The sequence below is a fragment of the Hyla sarda genome, chromosome 1 (genome assembly GCF_029499605.1).
Source record: "Hyla sarda isolate aHylSar1 chromosome 1, aHylSar1.hap1, whole genome shotgun sequence".
Taxonomy (NCBI): Eukaryota; Metazoa; Chordata; class Amphibia; order Anura; family Hylidae; genus Hyla; species Hyla sarda.
Window position 1 is genome coordinate 457214263 of NC_079189.1, and position 15783 is coordinate 457230045.

Genomic DNA, 15783 nt, shown 5'->3' on the forward strand with positions numbered 1-15783 from the left:
AAAAAAAAAAAAAGAAAAAACTCAAGCAGGAAATACCAGTTCACAAAAATCTAGCCACAGAGTTATGGTAATCTCACAACATAGACATTTAGCGCCAAGACAAGCGCAGATCCTTCCTAAGCATGTCCATTACTGTCTGCCAGGTACATACTAAAATCACTTTATGGTGGATAACCCCTTTAACTGGAAGCAAGAGATAGAAGGCAAGGCAATGAAAATATCTGCTTTGTAGTAAGACACTTCTAATTTAGAAGTATGGACACATGATGGCTCAGTGGCCAACATCGCTGCCTTGTAGCACAGGGACCCCATAGACCGATTTACCACTGACTAATCCAAAGTTCAGATCTGGTACCTTATGAAATATGCCGGGGGCATTGAAAACCATATTGTTAACTTCTCAGAAGGAGATAGCTATTGTACAGTTTTGTACAGCATATAATAATGCATATAAGCAGTATTACACAGCTAAGTGTAGCCAACATATATTAGGAAGTTACCTTTTCCCATTTCTTAAAGGGAACCTGTCATGTTAAAAAAGCAGTCCAATCCTCAGGTGGCATGTTATAGACCAAGAAGAGCTGAGAAAATATTATAGTTTTGTGGAAAAGATTCTAGGAGAACTTGTTATTTAATCACATTTATTCTCTTTCACGGCCAAGTAGTCATATGGGCGGTGCTAGTTAATAACTGACAGTTCTCGCTACATGCATACTTATACACAGAGAGCTGTCAATCATTAAGCAGGACTGCCCATTTGATTACTTAAAGGAGTAGTCCAAAAAAAAAAAAATAAAATCCCTTATCCTCAGATATGCATGGAGGGGGCATTGTCGGCCACCACTTGGTGCAGTGGTTGACACATTTCATTTGTACGGAGCGCCAGGCAGGAGATTGTGGGGAGTCCAAGCAGTCGGACCCCCTGCAATCTGACTTTGGCTCAAAAACTGCGGTGGCAGTTTTCTATAAAATGCCAGAAAAAAACCTGGGTGGAAACCTAGTCTTTTGTTATTACAGGTGAAATATCAAAGCTACATACAGGGAGAACAGAGCCAATCTTTGTAATAAAGGCTGTGTAATAGGACCACACTTATCAACACATTTAGAGCCAGTATGACCAATTTCAGGACCCAAACAAGCTTGACCCTTGCAATAAGTTTGCTCAAGATGGCCACAGCCCATAGCAAAATGCAAGACAGAGGTAAGATCGAAAATTCTCTTGAATTTGTTCTCATTTCTCCAAATTATGGCAGAAAACATATTTTTGGGATAGTCAATTAAGATTATGTTTTATTTAACTACAAGACCTCTCAGTTTTATGCCAGTACAAATAAAATAATGACAATACAAATTTAATTGAGCTGTATAATATTGCAAAAAAGTTAAGTTGGGTTGTGACACAGAAGTTGCCAAAACCAAACAAATGTGACAAATTGTATCATGCAACACGACCACCTTTCCTTTCATTAGCTGTAATGCACTGCAAAGCAGGTAGCAAAACATCAGTTACAGAAAAATTTGCTATGTAGGCCCAGTACCTGCTTTGTGTTTAAAACAAGTGTGGCAGCATTTGTAGAATTGTTTTAGCTTGCACTTACTTATGGCATACAAAGCAATCTTATCATTGTTCTTGTATTTCAGAAGGTTTTCTGCGTAATTCAGACGACTCCCATGAAACCATTCTGGAATGTTAGCAATCCCTTTAGATCTGTCAATAACCTGTAAATAAACAAGTCAAATCCTTTCGTCTGTATATAACATTGTACACAGCCACAATAAAAATCATTACAGAACATTCAGTTTGAGACTCCAACATTTAGAATATTCAAGGATTAAAGTTTTGGGTTTTTATACCCCATCCTCTTCTATTGTACAATGAATTTGCTATGGATTTGTGGTATAGCCTCCTTGCCATAAATGTGCAGCAAAACCACTACATCTTTACACGGCAATATACTGTCACTAGAATGTTCTGACTACGTATGTATGCATACAGCTACCATTAACTTCAGTGAAAGCATTATAAATCCACATGCAGTGAGCTCCCCCTACTGACTACTGTAGTAAGCCATAATTTTATCAGTTGAAACAATTTCTGCCATTTCAGGTGTCTTTTCAGGCTTATCTATTATGTGCATAGGAATTCACACTTATTTCTGGTTAATATATACCTTGTATACGTCAATTTCTTAAAAATTTTTTAGAAGAAGAGTGGTGCAGTTGCCCATAGCAACCAATCAGATTTCTTAAATTTTTTAAAAAGGCTTTTGAAAAATGAAAGAAGCTGATTGGTCGCTACAGGTAACTGCACAACTCTTCCTCTTCACAGGTTTTGAGTAATCTCCCCCTAAATAGCTAATAAGGAGGGTTTGAAGTTAGGTTGTCAATAGCTAAAAAAGCTTCTTTCATTTACAAAATGAACATTTATGACCAGGCCAACTCCAATCTAGCTATGTACATTAGCATATTGCACTTGCAGACTGTAAGTCCTAGTGGGCAGGGTCTGTCACTCATGCCCTGGAATTAATGACACTTTGAAATACATAATAATTCTATGTCCAATAGAATTAATAACTGTAATTGTTAATAAAAGTAATGTGTATATATGGCTAAAATGTTCTCTGTTCTGGCAAGTGGAAACATTTACAAAAAGGTGCATTTAGTGGGCATACCCCATATCACTGTGCTGCCAGAGAGTTACACATTCCCAGCTGTCCGCTCCTGCATGTTAAAGGGGTACTCCGGCGCTAAGACATCTTATCCCCTATCCAAAGGATAGGGGATAAGATGCCTGATCATGGGGGTCCCCAGCGGCGGGACCCCCACGATCAGGCATCTTATCCCCTATCCTTTGGATAGGGGATAAGATGTCTTAGCACCAGAGTACCCCTTTAAGCCAACCTTCGGATCCTGGAGTTGAGGCAATGTGGCAGAAAGAACAGGCTAGGACAAGGCAGGCGAGGAGAAGAGGTCAGGGAGACTCAGATGGACAGCTGGGGGAGATTCGTCAAGACGTGTGCTGAGGAAAATTGATCAGTTGCCTATAGCAACCTTTCAGATTGAGTCTTATTTTTCAAAAATGAAAGAAGCGATCTGATTGGTTGCTATGGCCAACTTTTTTGTCAAATCTTACTCAGTGTCTTTACTTTGTCATATATAGGAATAGGTGAATAAAACTTCCTCCCCTATAGTCTCTACCTTGCTAGTCTACTCATGACTAAAGGTACCTGTACATTTGTTTGGAAACTACAACTCTATGCATGCCCCGACAGCTGCAGACCTTCACACACTATCCAAGTTTTATCTATCCACTACAAAAGTTCAAAGTGATTTTCATTGGTGACACTGCAGAGTAAGTCCAGTTCTGCCCAGACACATTCCAGCATATTCAGGGATATAGACTCCTCTAGATACACAGAGTCCTTGATGTAGTCACACAGAAAGAAGAAGATCTGACGATCATGGGGGCAAGCGCATCAGTGAATCGTTGTTTCTGGGGCAGCTGTTATAACGTACTGTTTCATTCAGGTATAGGCCAACATCCGAATAGAACAATTCACCAATGTTGCAGATCTACAAATACCGAGGCTATAGTTTTGCACCATCCAAGGTATCAAAATGTTTTTATGGCTGTAACAATTAGGGATTTAAGATAAAACTGTGTGAACAAAGTTCCATATTTGTGCCCAAAGTCCACATGGGAACACAGCCTGACATGGCATGTTGAAAAAGAAAATCGCCTCAGTCCATTCTGTAGTGTTTGTAAAGTCATCGTTCTTTTAGAAAGTATATGGGCACCATTAGTATAAATTGTCTTTTCATCCAGGGATTAGCTGGTAACACAAAGTAAGATCCTGCAAAACTTTAGCAATCATGTTTGCTTTTAAGAAATGTGACTTTCCAGACCCCACATGAACTCATGTCTGTCACTGAAACTGGAATGTGAATGGGAATACAAGAGCTCAACTCAGAATGCAGCCCCATGTAATCCAGACTGCTGCATTCTGCCAATATTTGGACACCATGTTATTTTTTAGTTGTAAGGTAAAATCCTTCCTACACTCGGACCTAGAACTACCAGCAATTTTGCAGCCATGGCGCTAAGTGGTCAGTTATTTAAAAAAGTTTATTTTAGGTTACAGAACAAAGTGGTAAAATCCGTCAGATATAAGCCAAGTCTTAGTACCTAGGGAAGTGTTTCCCAACTAATGTGCATCCAGCTGTTGCAAAAGTACAATGATCAGCATTGCTGGGAGTTACAGTTTTGCAACAGCTGGAGAAACACTGGTTGGGAAAAACTGAACTAAAGTGAAACTAATGCAGCAATTCCTGAAAAACTATAGTATAATTACAAAGTTTTAGACAATTTAAATCCACAGACTTTACCCTGTAACTCCATTACCAATATACAGGCATATATTAATAGCAGTGTGTGTTCTGTATATGGAACAGTAGACACGGTGCAGAAACCATCTGATTCCCTGCAGAGAGGCACACACACAAAAGGTATTTTAAAGAGGTATTACAGGATTTTTATCTTCAGCATTTGAGCCCTTGATGCCAAGTTATAATACCGTGTAATATGCCTCTATTACCTCCATTGTTCCTATTTCATGCACAGGACCCCCTTCAGTAAATCTATCCTGCTATCCTCCCACCCACTGCAGGATAACCATGCTCCCCTGGAGATCATGTGACTTATGACATATTGTCTCTGGCAGCCTGAACAATTTGCAAAGATGCTTTATTTTAGAATAATCAAAACGAAAAAAATATTGTGGGGGTTTTTAGAGGAATTTATAGCATGTTAGCATTTTAAAGAGAAGGCATACTGTACCTCATCATACATACGGGAGTAGACAATGCCACTGAAGTCCCAAAGTTCGCCCCAAAATTCTGGATAGCATTCTACTGACCACTTGTACAGTTCATTGTAGTTAGCTATAACAAGCAAAAACGTTAAATGTCAAATTACATTTTTAAACAAAAATAATTATATATCATATATACGTATGTGGCACCTAAATAGGATACAGTATAGAAATAATAATAATAATAAAACATTTCAAAAGCACTCAGTTGTATGTAACCTGGAGGACAATAAAAGCATTTACATGATATATTTATAAATATGACAAAAGTGGGAAAATAACATACAATTTACTACAACATAACTGACTATGTTTTGTACAGAGTAGTAGGGGGAAGTAGGATAAACAGTAATGCCTTTAGTCATACTGACTTCTAACCTAATAGCAATATTTTATGCTCATATTGCTACTGTTTGTGGTATAACTTTTCCCATTCTGGGAGTTATTTAAGGTAATGTTGTGAAGTCACAATCTGTTATATTACTATACAGTTGTTAATAGAGATTAGAGTTTAGTTTCCCACTACCAGGTACTTGAGCGGACAACCCAAGAAAAAAAAAAAAAAAAAATCACACAGTGGTGGTCATGTTGCCACAATATGGAGGGGAGAAAACAATGTAATAGCTCACTGTTATTCCACTCTAGTTCCCTGCTTCCTACATCCCAGATGCACAAAATTCACCACAGCCGTTGAGTGAGCAACATCCAGAATAGTGGGGAATCCAAGTGGCAGAGCGTAATGAAATAAAGCAGCACTCACCCCAGATGACTGGTGCAGACAGGAACGGTTCTTTAATTCCAAATAACGGTATGACAGGGAGCAGAAGATCATGCAGCGGGGAGAACAAAGACCGTGTCCACGGTCAGACGCGGGGGCACACCTGTGAACAGCAACTAGTTTCGCGTCATACTGACTCTTCTTACGGCTGCATGTGTACACCTCCTCTAAGCAGGTAAGTCTTTTATATACACTCCGTCCCACAATACATTATACAAAACAGCGAGACAAAATAAAACAATAACAAAGATAGAATGTGCATATTTAAAAACACTTAGAAAAAACCATAAGCGATAATCACAAGAAGGAAGAAAAATCATGTCTTTCATTAAGTCCAAGAGGACAAACGGCATTCAACTTCAGTATCCACAGCGTCTCTCGCTGTAGTAGATACCGATGCCTGTCCTCACCTACGGGGACGGGACCTACTCGCTACAGGCCGGCAAACCTCAAACCATCAGGGCTACCTCCATGGCTTTCAGCCATATGCGAGATAAACCTGGGTGAGCCCTTGCCCGACCTGAACGAGTAGTGATGTTCCCTAAAACGTGTGCATAATGCCCGCTGTGTCTTTCCTACATAAAAGAACCTACAAGGGCATTATGCACACGTTTTTCCTCTTGGACTTAACGAAAGACATGATTTTTCTTCCTTCCTGATTATCGCTTATGCTTTTTCTAAGTGTTTTTAAATATGCACATTCTATCTTTGTTATTGTTTTATTTTGTCTTACTGTTTTGTATAATGTATTGTGGGACGGTGTGTATATAAAAGGCTTACCTGCTTAGAGGAGGCGTACACCTGCAGCCGGAAGAAGCGTCAGTATGACGCAAAACTAGTTGCTGTTCACAGGTGTGCCCCCGCGTCTGACCGTGGACACGGTCTTTCTTCTCCCCGCTGCATGATCTTCTGCTCCCTGTTATACCGCTATTTGGAATTAAAGAACCGTTCCTGTCTGCACCAGTCATCTGGGGTGAGTGCTGCTTTACTTCATTACGCTCTGCCACTTGGATTCCCTGGACTTTGTTTCATTTAAGTGTGCACCCCCAAGGGACTATATGCGGTTGTCTCACGCAGCCTATGTGCATCTACAAGATAGTCGGCAGTGCTGCAGTGCCTGATTTTCTTTACCTTTGAGAAACATCCAGAATAGTCCTTGGGCAAAAAAAAGAATCCAGCACTCCACGTGTAGACAAAATGTAAAAATGTACATTTAATCCATGCCATTAATGGCATGGATTAAAAGTAAATGTTTACATTTAGTCTACACCTGGAGTGCTGGATTCTTTTATTTTCCCAAGGACTATACTTGGTGGAAAAAATCTTTCACAATATGGAGGCCTCAATTGCAGCCTGGAAGCAAGTTTAGCCATATGGGTGCATATGCCCATAAGGATTGTGTACACTGTGGCATTTTACCAATGTCATTGCATGAGTGAGAAGTGACAAAAGACGAAATATGCCTACACCTTGTCCCAATGCTGAAGCTTCCCAACACATTTATTTCAGTGGGAAGAAGGGAGTAAAGTACTGTTTGGCCCCTCTATCAGCGGCTCCATGAAAATCAAAGTATCAGACTAAAAACCTGATCCCAAGATGGAGGGGACAAATAGCTGGGTGGCCCTATAAACATAAGACCAAAACGCTTATTTGAACAGGTTTTAACCCCTTAACGACGCAGGACGTAAATGTACGTCCTGGTGATGTGGTACTTAATGCACCATTTACGTCCTGAGCATAACCGCGGGCATCAGAGTGATGCCGGCATCATGCGCGGCAGGTCCCGGCTGTGGATCGCAGCCAGGGACCCGCTGGTAATGGCGGACACCTGCGATCCCATGGATGTCCACCATTAACCCCTCAGATGCCGTGATCAATACAGATCACTGCATCTGCAGCATCGCGATCACTTAACAGAATGATAGGATCGCCCGCAGCGCTGCCGCGGCGATCCGATCATCCTGCACGGCAGACGGAGGTCCCCTCACCTGCCTCCGCTGTCTTCCGGGAGTCTTCTGCTCTGCCTTCCCGCAGACCAGATCAGAAGATGACCGATAACCCTGATCAGTGCTATGTCCTATACATAGCACTGAACAGGATTAGCAATCGAATGGTTGCTATAAATAGTCCCCTATGGGGACTATAAGAGTGTAAAAATAAAAGTTAAAAAAAGTTTTAAAAAAAGTAAAAAAAATGTGAAAAAAACCTCCCCCAATAAAAACGTAAATTGTCCCATTTTCCCTATTTTACCCACAAATTACCCCAAAATTTTTTATATACATATTTGGTATCGCCGCGTGCGTAAATATCCGTACTATTAAAATAAAATGTAAATGATCCCGTACGGTGAACGGCATGAATGTAAAAAAAAAAAAAGTCCCAAATAGCTGCTTTTTTTATAACCTTTTATTCCCAAAAAAATTTATAAAAAATGTAATAAAAGTTTTGTATAAGCAAATATGGTATTAGTAAAAACTACAGATCACGGTGCAAAAAATTAGCCCTTATACCACCGCTTATACGGAATAATGAAAAAGTTATAGGTCTTCAAAATAGGGATTTTAAACATACTAATTTGGTTAAAAAGTTTGCGATTTTTTTTAAGCGCAACAGTAATAGAAAAGTGTATAATAATGGGTATCATTTTAATCGTATTGACCCAGAGAATAAAAAACACATGTCATTTTTACCATAAATTGTACGGCGGGAAAACAAAACCTTCCAAAATTAGCAAAATTGCGGTTTTCTTTTTAATTTCCCCACACAAATAGTATATTTTTTGGATGTGCCATACATTTTATGGTAAAGTGAGTGATGGCATTACAACGGACAACTGGTCGCGCAAAAAACAAGCCCTCATACTAGTCTGTGGATGAAAATATAAAAGAGTTATGATTTTTTGAAGGGGAGGAGGAAAAAACGATAGCGTAAAAATAAAATTGTCTGAGTCCTTAAGGTCCAAATGGGCTGAATCCTTAAGGGGTTAAAGGGGTATACTCTCGTGGAAATTTTTTTTTTTTTTTTAAATCAACTGATGCCAGAAAGTTGAATAGATTTGTAAATCACTTCTATTAAAAAATCTTAATACTTCCAGTACTTTTTAGGGGCTGTATACTAAAGAGAAATCCAAAAAAGAAATGCATTTCCTCTGATGTCATGACCACAGTGCTCTCTGCTGACCTCTGCCCTCCATTTTAGGAACTGTCCAGAGCAGCATGTTTGCTGTGGGGATTTTCTCCTGCTCTGGACAGTTCCTAAAATGGACAGCAGAGGTCAGCAGAGAGCACTGTGGTCATGACATCAGAGGAAATGCATTTCTTTTTTGGATTTCTCTTTAGTATGCAGCCCTTAAAAAGTACTTGAAGGATTAAGATTTTTTAAATAGAAGTGATTTACAAATCTATTTAACTTTCTGGCACCAGTTGATTAAAAAAAAAAAAAAAAAGTTTTCCACGGGAGTACCCCTTTAAGTTTTTTATCTCAAGCATTTGTGCATCTTATGTCAGCATATTAGTTGCTATACCTCATAACACTATAGAAAAAGAATGTGTCAGCAGAGAAGAACTGTTCAGTCCATCTAGTCTGCCCAATATTCTTAAAGGAGGAGATGTCCGGCGCAGACTTTTTCTATTCCGTCCTGGCCGGGCTGCAAAAAAAGACAAACAAACTTTCACTTACCTCCATATATTGCCTAGGAGCTCTGCAACAGTTGATCGGTTGGCCGGGCTGTTTACTTCCTACTTCCTTTAGCCTGGTACGTCACACAGCGCTTCAGCCTATCACCAGCCGAGGCGGGACATCGCTGCGGCCGGTGATAGGCTGAAGTGCCGTGTGACGTACCGGGTTAAAGGAAGAGGGAAGTAAACAGCCCGGCCGACCGATCAACTGTTGCAGAGCTCCGAGGCAATATATGGAGGCAATTTAAAGTTTGTTTGTCTTTTTTTTGCAGCCCGGGCAGGACGGAATAGAAAAAGTCTGCGCCGGACATCTCCTTTAATACAGTACAATCTCCCAATAGCGGACACTCACGGGGATAAAAAAAATAAAAATAAAAAGTGTCCACTATTGAGAGATGTCCTCTATTGGGAAAAAAGGCTCAAAAATCTTTCTAAATGACCAAATACTGTACTCACTCCAGAGTGCAATTACCTATAAAAAATAAAAAGCAATACTACAGTAGAATCTCCCAGTGCCATTTAATCACACCTTATCAACCCTATGTACCATTTCATGCCCCATTTATACCCTGTGCCACTTTATTCCCCCTGTGCCTTGTGCCAAATCCCCCCCTTACCCCCTGTGCCACATAATTTCCCCTTGATCCCCCTGTGCCATTTCATTCCCCCCTTTATTATCCTCTGTGCAAATTCATCACCCCCTCTTTACCACCCCGTGCCATTTCATCCCCATCATCCCCCTCTTGTGCCACATCACCTTTCTCTTCCCTCCTTCCCCCGCTGTTCTTCTTAACTGGCCAGCAGGCTCAGGTGCAGGGGCTCTCAGCGGGTTTGACGTTCTCCTGACGTCCTCTGTGATGTACTTACTGAGAGTGACGTCAGGAGCTTCACTGGTCAGTGCCCACAGCCGCTGCTGCTAACAGCCTCTTAGTGAGTGCAAACCCACTGAGAGCCCCTGCACATGAGCCTGCTGGCCAGGTAAGAAGAACAGCAGGAAAAGGAGAGAAGGGGAAATGTGATGTATCACGAGGGGGGATGATTTGGCACAGGGGGAGTAAAGTGGCACAGGGGGATGAAATGGCCCTGGTGGGATAAAGAGGGAAAGAGAGGACACAGGGGGATGAAATTGCACAGGGGGTGCTAAAGAGGAGGTGATGAATTTGCACAAAGGGTAATAAAGGGAGAAATGAAATACCACGGGGGGGGGGGGGGGAATGATTTGGCACAGGGGAAATAAAGTGACATGGGGGAAATCAAGGGGAAGGGGGGGTTGATGATGTGGCCGGCGGACGTACAGAAGCAAGAGACCGCTGTTTAAACAGAAGTCTTCTGCTTCTGTGCTGGGGCTGCTGCAGGAGAGGGCCAGTGCCCCGGGAAGCCTAGGCCCCTTACTGGGGTTTTGGCTATAACCCCCCTGTCAGCGGCCCTGTGTACAAGGTAGGGTCGGCACATAAGCCTGGTGGTCCCCTATTGGGAGTGTTTTTTCCCCTATTGGGAGTGTCCACATTCACTATTGGAAGTGACCCCTATTCGGAGGATGCAAATACACTAGGTCTTATAGGACCCTGCAAGGGAAATTAAAATCTGTCCGCTATTGGGAGGTGTCCCCCTATTGGGAGGTGTCCGCTAAGGGAGATTTTACTGTACTATGAATAGTCCATGTCCCTATCTTATATGAAGTATAGCCTTATGCCTATTCCATGCATACTCCTTCACTATATCTGCAGGTACCACTTCTGCAGGAATACTATTCCCTGCATTCACTACTCTCCCAGCAAAGTAATACTTCCTGATATTACTTTAAAGGGTAGCTCCCACCAAGTACTATATAATCTAATATGTCGCTACCTAGAGTAATCTAGCCCTAACCCCCTACCTGGCTTCAAACATTTTTTAAATCGCTTTAATAGAGCAGATTTAGTGCTTCTAAATCTGCTCTATAAAGCAGGGCAGGAAGCAGCGCTTCCCAACAGGCGTGACGTCACTGACGCCTTGCTGGGCGCTTGCTTCCGCCCTCACATCCTCTATGCAGCGCTCCTGTCTGGAGCGCGCATAGATGATCTGCCAATAGCACGGCAGGCAGCTCCGGGGTCTCCTCCTCCCTGTTTACCTGTGCATGTGCTATCCAGGGAGGAGGAGTAGAGGAGCATCGCCGGCCTGCAGTGAATGTTGAGAAACTACAACTTCCAGTATGCCCATACAGCTGTCAGGGCATGCTTGCTGTTGTAGTTTTTCAGCAGCTGGAGGCACACTGTTTGAGAAACACTCATGTGTAATCAGGGTGCCTCCAGCTGCTGCAAAACTACAACTCCCAGCATGCCCTGAAAGCTGATGACTGTATGGTCATGCTGGAAGTTGTATAAAGTATTATAAGACCTCAGATCAGACTTACCCATCCGGAGGATCAGCGCAGCAATGAGTGTGCGCACTGCCTCCGGACAGGATAACAGGGCGGGCGGGGCCACGCACGTGGCCAGTGGAGCTGGCCAATGCGCGCAGCCCCAGATATCAGCGTGCTCGCTCTCGCCTGTTTGATTGACAGGCGGGAGCAGGCACCGCAGTGAATTAATTTCGACTCATTTGCCAGGCTGAAATTAGTCAAAATTCTGTAGTGACGTCACTGCCGAATGCATTCGGCCACTAGGAGGGCGACCCCTAGTGGCCGAATTTAAAAGTGATTTTAAACTGGTTTAAAATCACTTTTTTTAATTAAAGTATATTAGAGATATGTTGTAGTACTTAATTAAGTACTATAACATATAAATTTTTTGATTTCATGACAGTGACCATTTAAATCCCCCAAGTCACAAAAAGTACTCATTAGAGCCTCATAAGAGTCTTCTACCTCACATATAGAAATGTCCTTCAGCTTAAAGACGTATTCCATTTTAACGTAAAGAACATCCACAGAATAAGCCATAAATGTCTGATAGATGCAGACCAGAGGGCCCCAGTATTAAAGGGGTACTCCGCCCCTAGACATCTTATCCTCTATCCAAAGGACAGGGGATAAGATGTCTGATAGCGGGGGTCCCGCCACTGGGTCTAGGGGCGGAGTACCTCTTTAAAGATAGCTAGATAAGGACCTAGAGGTGAAACTTGTATCTATCAGACATTTATGGCATATCCTGTGTATGTGCTATAAAAGTCTGAAAAGGGAATGCCCATTTAAACCGTACCCGTCAGATCCAACCAAAAAATGTTTTTTTAAATATATCACTCAGTACCTAATCCTGACCATGTGCATCTAATTTTTGTGTCTAGCAGCTTAATTTTTTTATTACACTTTTTATTTAGCTCACTAGTCTGAATTCCTCTCAAAAGGAGGGTGTGTGGCCTCACTGCAGGTCTCCGCCCCCTCCCTCAGTATGCTGTCTGCTCACATCTCTCCTAGCATTAGCAAAACTACAACTCCCAGCTTGTCCTCACTGACAGTAGCGGGACACAAGCTGACAGTGGGGGATTTTCCTCCAGCTGTGAGCCCTGCGCTCACATCTGTCAATCAAGGAAGTGTGTCCATGACATAAGTGATGACGCATGGACACAGCAGGTCTAGTATGTGTCCAAGCAGTCAGGGGGGCAGTTGTTTGACTGGCTTTTTCAGTATGAAATACTGAAAATTTTCTAATGAAAGCAATTGCAAAACCTATTGATTTTGCATTCTTTACAACATATCAAAAGCTTTTGTATCTGACAGTGCCCAATGAAGGACCAGAGCATTTTTTGAAAATCTGAGCTGTGTTACTTGATTAATTAATAACTCTGGGATGCTTTTACTTATCATTCTGATTCATAGAATGTTTTTTCATTACATATTCTACTTTATGTTAGTGGTAAATTTTTGTCGATACTTGCATAATTTTTTGTAAAAATTCTAAATTCATAAAAATAAAAATAAACTGAAAATTTTGCATTTTTCTAACTTTGAAACTCTCTGCTTGTAAGGAAAATGGAGATGCCAAATATATTATATATTGATTCACATATACAATATGTCTACTTTATGTTGGCGTCATAAAATTGACATGTTTTTCCTTTTTGAAGACATTAGAGGGCTTCAAAGTTTGGCAGCAATTTTCCAAGAAAATTTCAAAATCTGAATTGTTCAGGGACCAGTTGAGTTTTAAAGTGAATTTGATGCACCCCTCAAAGTATTCAAAATGACAATTAGAAAGTGTGTTAACCCTTTAGGTGTTACACAGGAATAGCAGCAAAGTGGAGAAGAAAAATCAACACTAACACTAACATGTTCATGTAGCCCCATTTTTTCTCTTCAAAATTTGTAACTCAATTTCTCTTGAGTAAGGAAATATCTCATATGTGGATGTAAAGTGCTCTGTGAGTGCACTAGAGGGCTCAGAAGGAAAGGAGCGACAATGGGCTATTTGGGAAACTACACCCCTCACGGAATGTAATAAGGGGTGCAGTAAGCCTTAACACTTCACAGGTGCTTGACAAACTTTTGTTAAAGGGGTTTTCCAGGCTTAACTAACTCTTAACTATCCTTCCCATTATGAAGATGTATGCTAGTTTTACATTTACTTGCTATACCACTCTGCTGTGGATCTTTTTCTTCATTATATGGTCCCCCAGGTCTAGTGTTTCCTTATATCCCATATGTGGACGTAAAGTGACCTGCGAGCGCACTATAATGCTCAGAAGAAAAGGAGCATTATAGTGAAGAGAAGAAGTTTTGCAACAGCTGCTGGTCCCCCCCCCCCCCCCCCCCCCCCCCAATGTGAATGTACAGGGTACATTCACACGGACGGGTTTACAGTGAGTTTCCTGCTTCAAGTTTGAGCTGCGGTAAATTTTCCGCCGCAGCACAAACTCCTAGCAGGAAACTCACCGTAAACCATCGCCCATGTGAATGTACCCTAGAAACACTACACTAACACATAATAAAGGGTAAAACACTACATATGCACCCCCTTACACTGCCCCCCCCCCCAATAAAAATGAAAATGTATCGTAAGGCAGTGTTTCCAAAACGGAGCCTCCAGCTGTTGCAAAACAACTCCTCCCAGCATTTTCAGACAGCCACTGACTGCCCAGGCATGCTGGGAGTACAGCAACCGATGGAGGCACCCTGTTTGGGATTCACTGGTATAGAATAACCCTATGCAACCCCTAATTTAGTCCTCAAATGCACATGGCGCTCTCTCACTTCGGAGCCCTGTCGTATTTCAAGGAAACAGTTTAGGGCCACATATGAAGTATTTCCGTACTCGGGAGCAATTGCACTACAAGTTTTGGGGGGGCTTTTTCTCTATTTACCCCTATGAAAAGGAAAAGTTGGGGTCTGCATCAGCCTGTTAGTGTAAAAAAATTTAAAATTTTACACTAACATGCTGGTGTTGCCCCATACTTTTTATTTTCACAAGAGGTAAAAGGAAAAAAAAGACCCCCAAAATTTGTAACGCAATTTCTCCTGAGTACAGAAATACCCCATATCTGGGCATAAACTGCTCTGTGGACACACAACAAGGCTTAGGAGTGAGAGCGCACCATGTACACTTGAGGCCTAAATTGGTGATTTACATAGGGGTGATTTTACACCGGTTCTGACATAAACGCAAAAAAATAAATACGCACATGTGACCCCATTTTGTAAACTACACCCCTCACGGAACGTAACAAGGAGTATAGTGAGCTTTAACACCCCACAGGTGTTTAACGAATTCTCGTTAAAGTTGGATGGGAAAATGAAAAACGTAAACATTTTTTCACTAAATGCTGGTGTTACCCTAAATTTTTCATTTTCACAAGGGAAAATTGGAAAAAAGCCCCCCAAAATTTGTAACCCCATTTCATCTGAGTAAGAACATACCTCATATGTGGATGTAAAGTGCTCTGCAGGTGCACTACAATGCTCAGAAAGAAGGAGCGCCATTGGGCTTCTGGAGAGAAAATTGAAGGCCACGTGTGTTTACAAAGCCCCCATAGTGCCAGAACAATGGACCCCCACATGTGACCCCATTTTGGAAACTACACCCCTCACGTAATGTAATAATGGGTGCAGTGAGCATTTACGCCCCACAGGTGTCTGACAGATTTTTGGAACAGTGGTCCGTGAAAATGAAAAATGTCCTTTTGAACACTTTGAGGGGTGCAGTTTCTATAACGGGGTCATTTGTGGGGTATTTCTAATATGAAGGCCCCTCAAATCCACTTCAAAACTGAACTGGTCCCTGAAAAATTCCGATTTAGAAAATGTTTTGAAAACTTGGAAAATTGCTGCTGAACTTTGAAGCCCTCTGATGTCTTCCAAAAGTAAAAACATGTCAACTTTATGATGCCAACATAAAGTAGACATATTGTATTTGTGAATCAATATATAATTTATTTGGTTTGTCTATTTTCCTTACAAGCAGAAAGCTTTAACCCCTTAAGGACCCAGCCAATTTTCACTGTAGGACACGGCCATTTTTTGCACATCTGACCACTGTCACTTTAA

The 15783-nt window shown here is 41.6% G+C and overlaps 1 protein-coding gene across 3 annotated transcripts in view; it reads right to left on the reverse strand.

Moving 5' to 3' along the window:
* Positions 1-15783, reverse strand: part of AACS (acetoacetyl-CoA synthetase) — a 135567-nt gene that overhangs the window by 101327 nt on the left and 18457 nt on the right. For all 3 annotated transcript variants that reach the window (XM_056533778.1, XM_056533771.1, XM_056533762.1), the window contains exons 2-3: positions 4838-4941; positions 1599-1719 (exon numbers count right to left, since the gene is read on the reverse strand). In XM_056533778.1, the coding sequence (XP_056389753.1) occupies positions 1599-1719; positions 4838-4941 (225 nt within the window). The remainder of the gene's footprint in view (positions 1-1598; positions 1720-4837; positions 4942-15783) is intronic.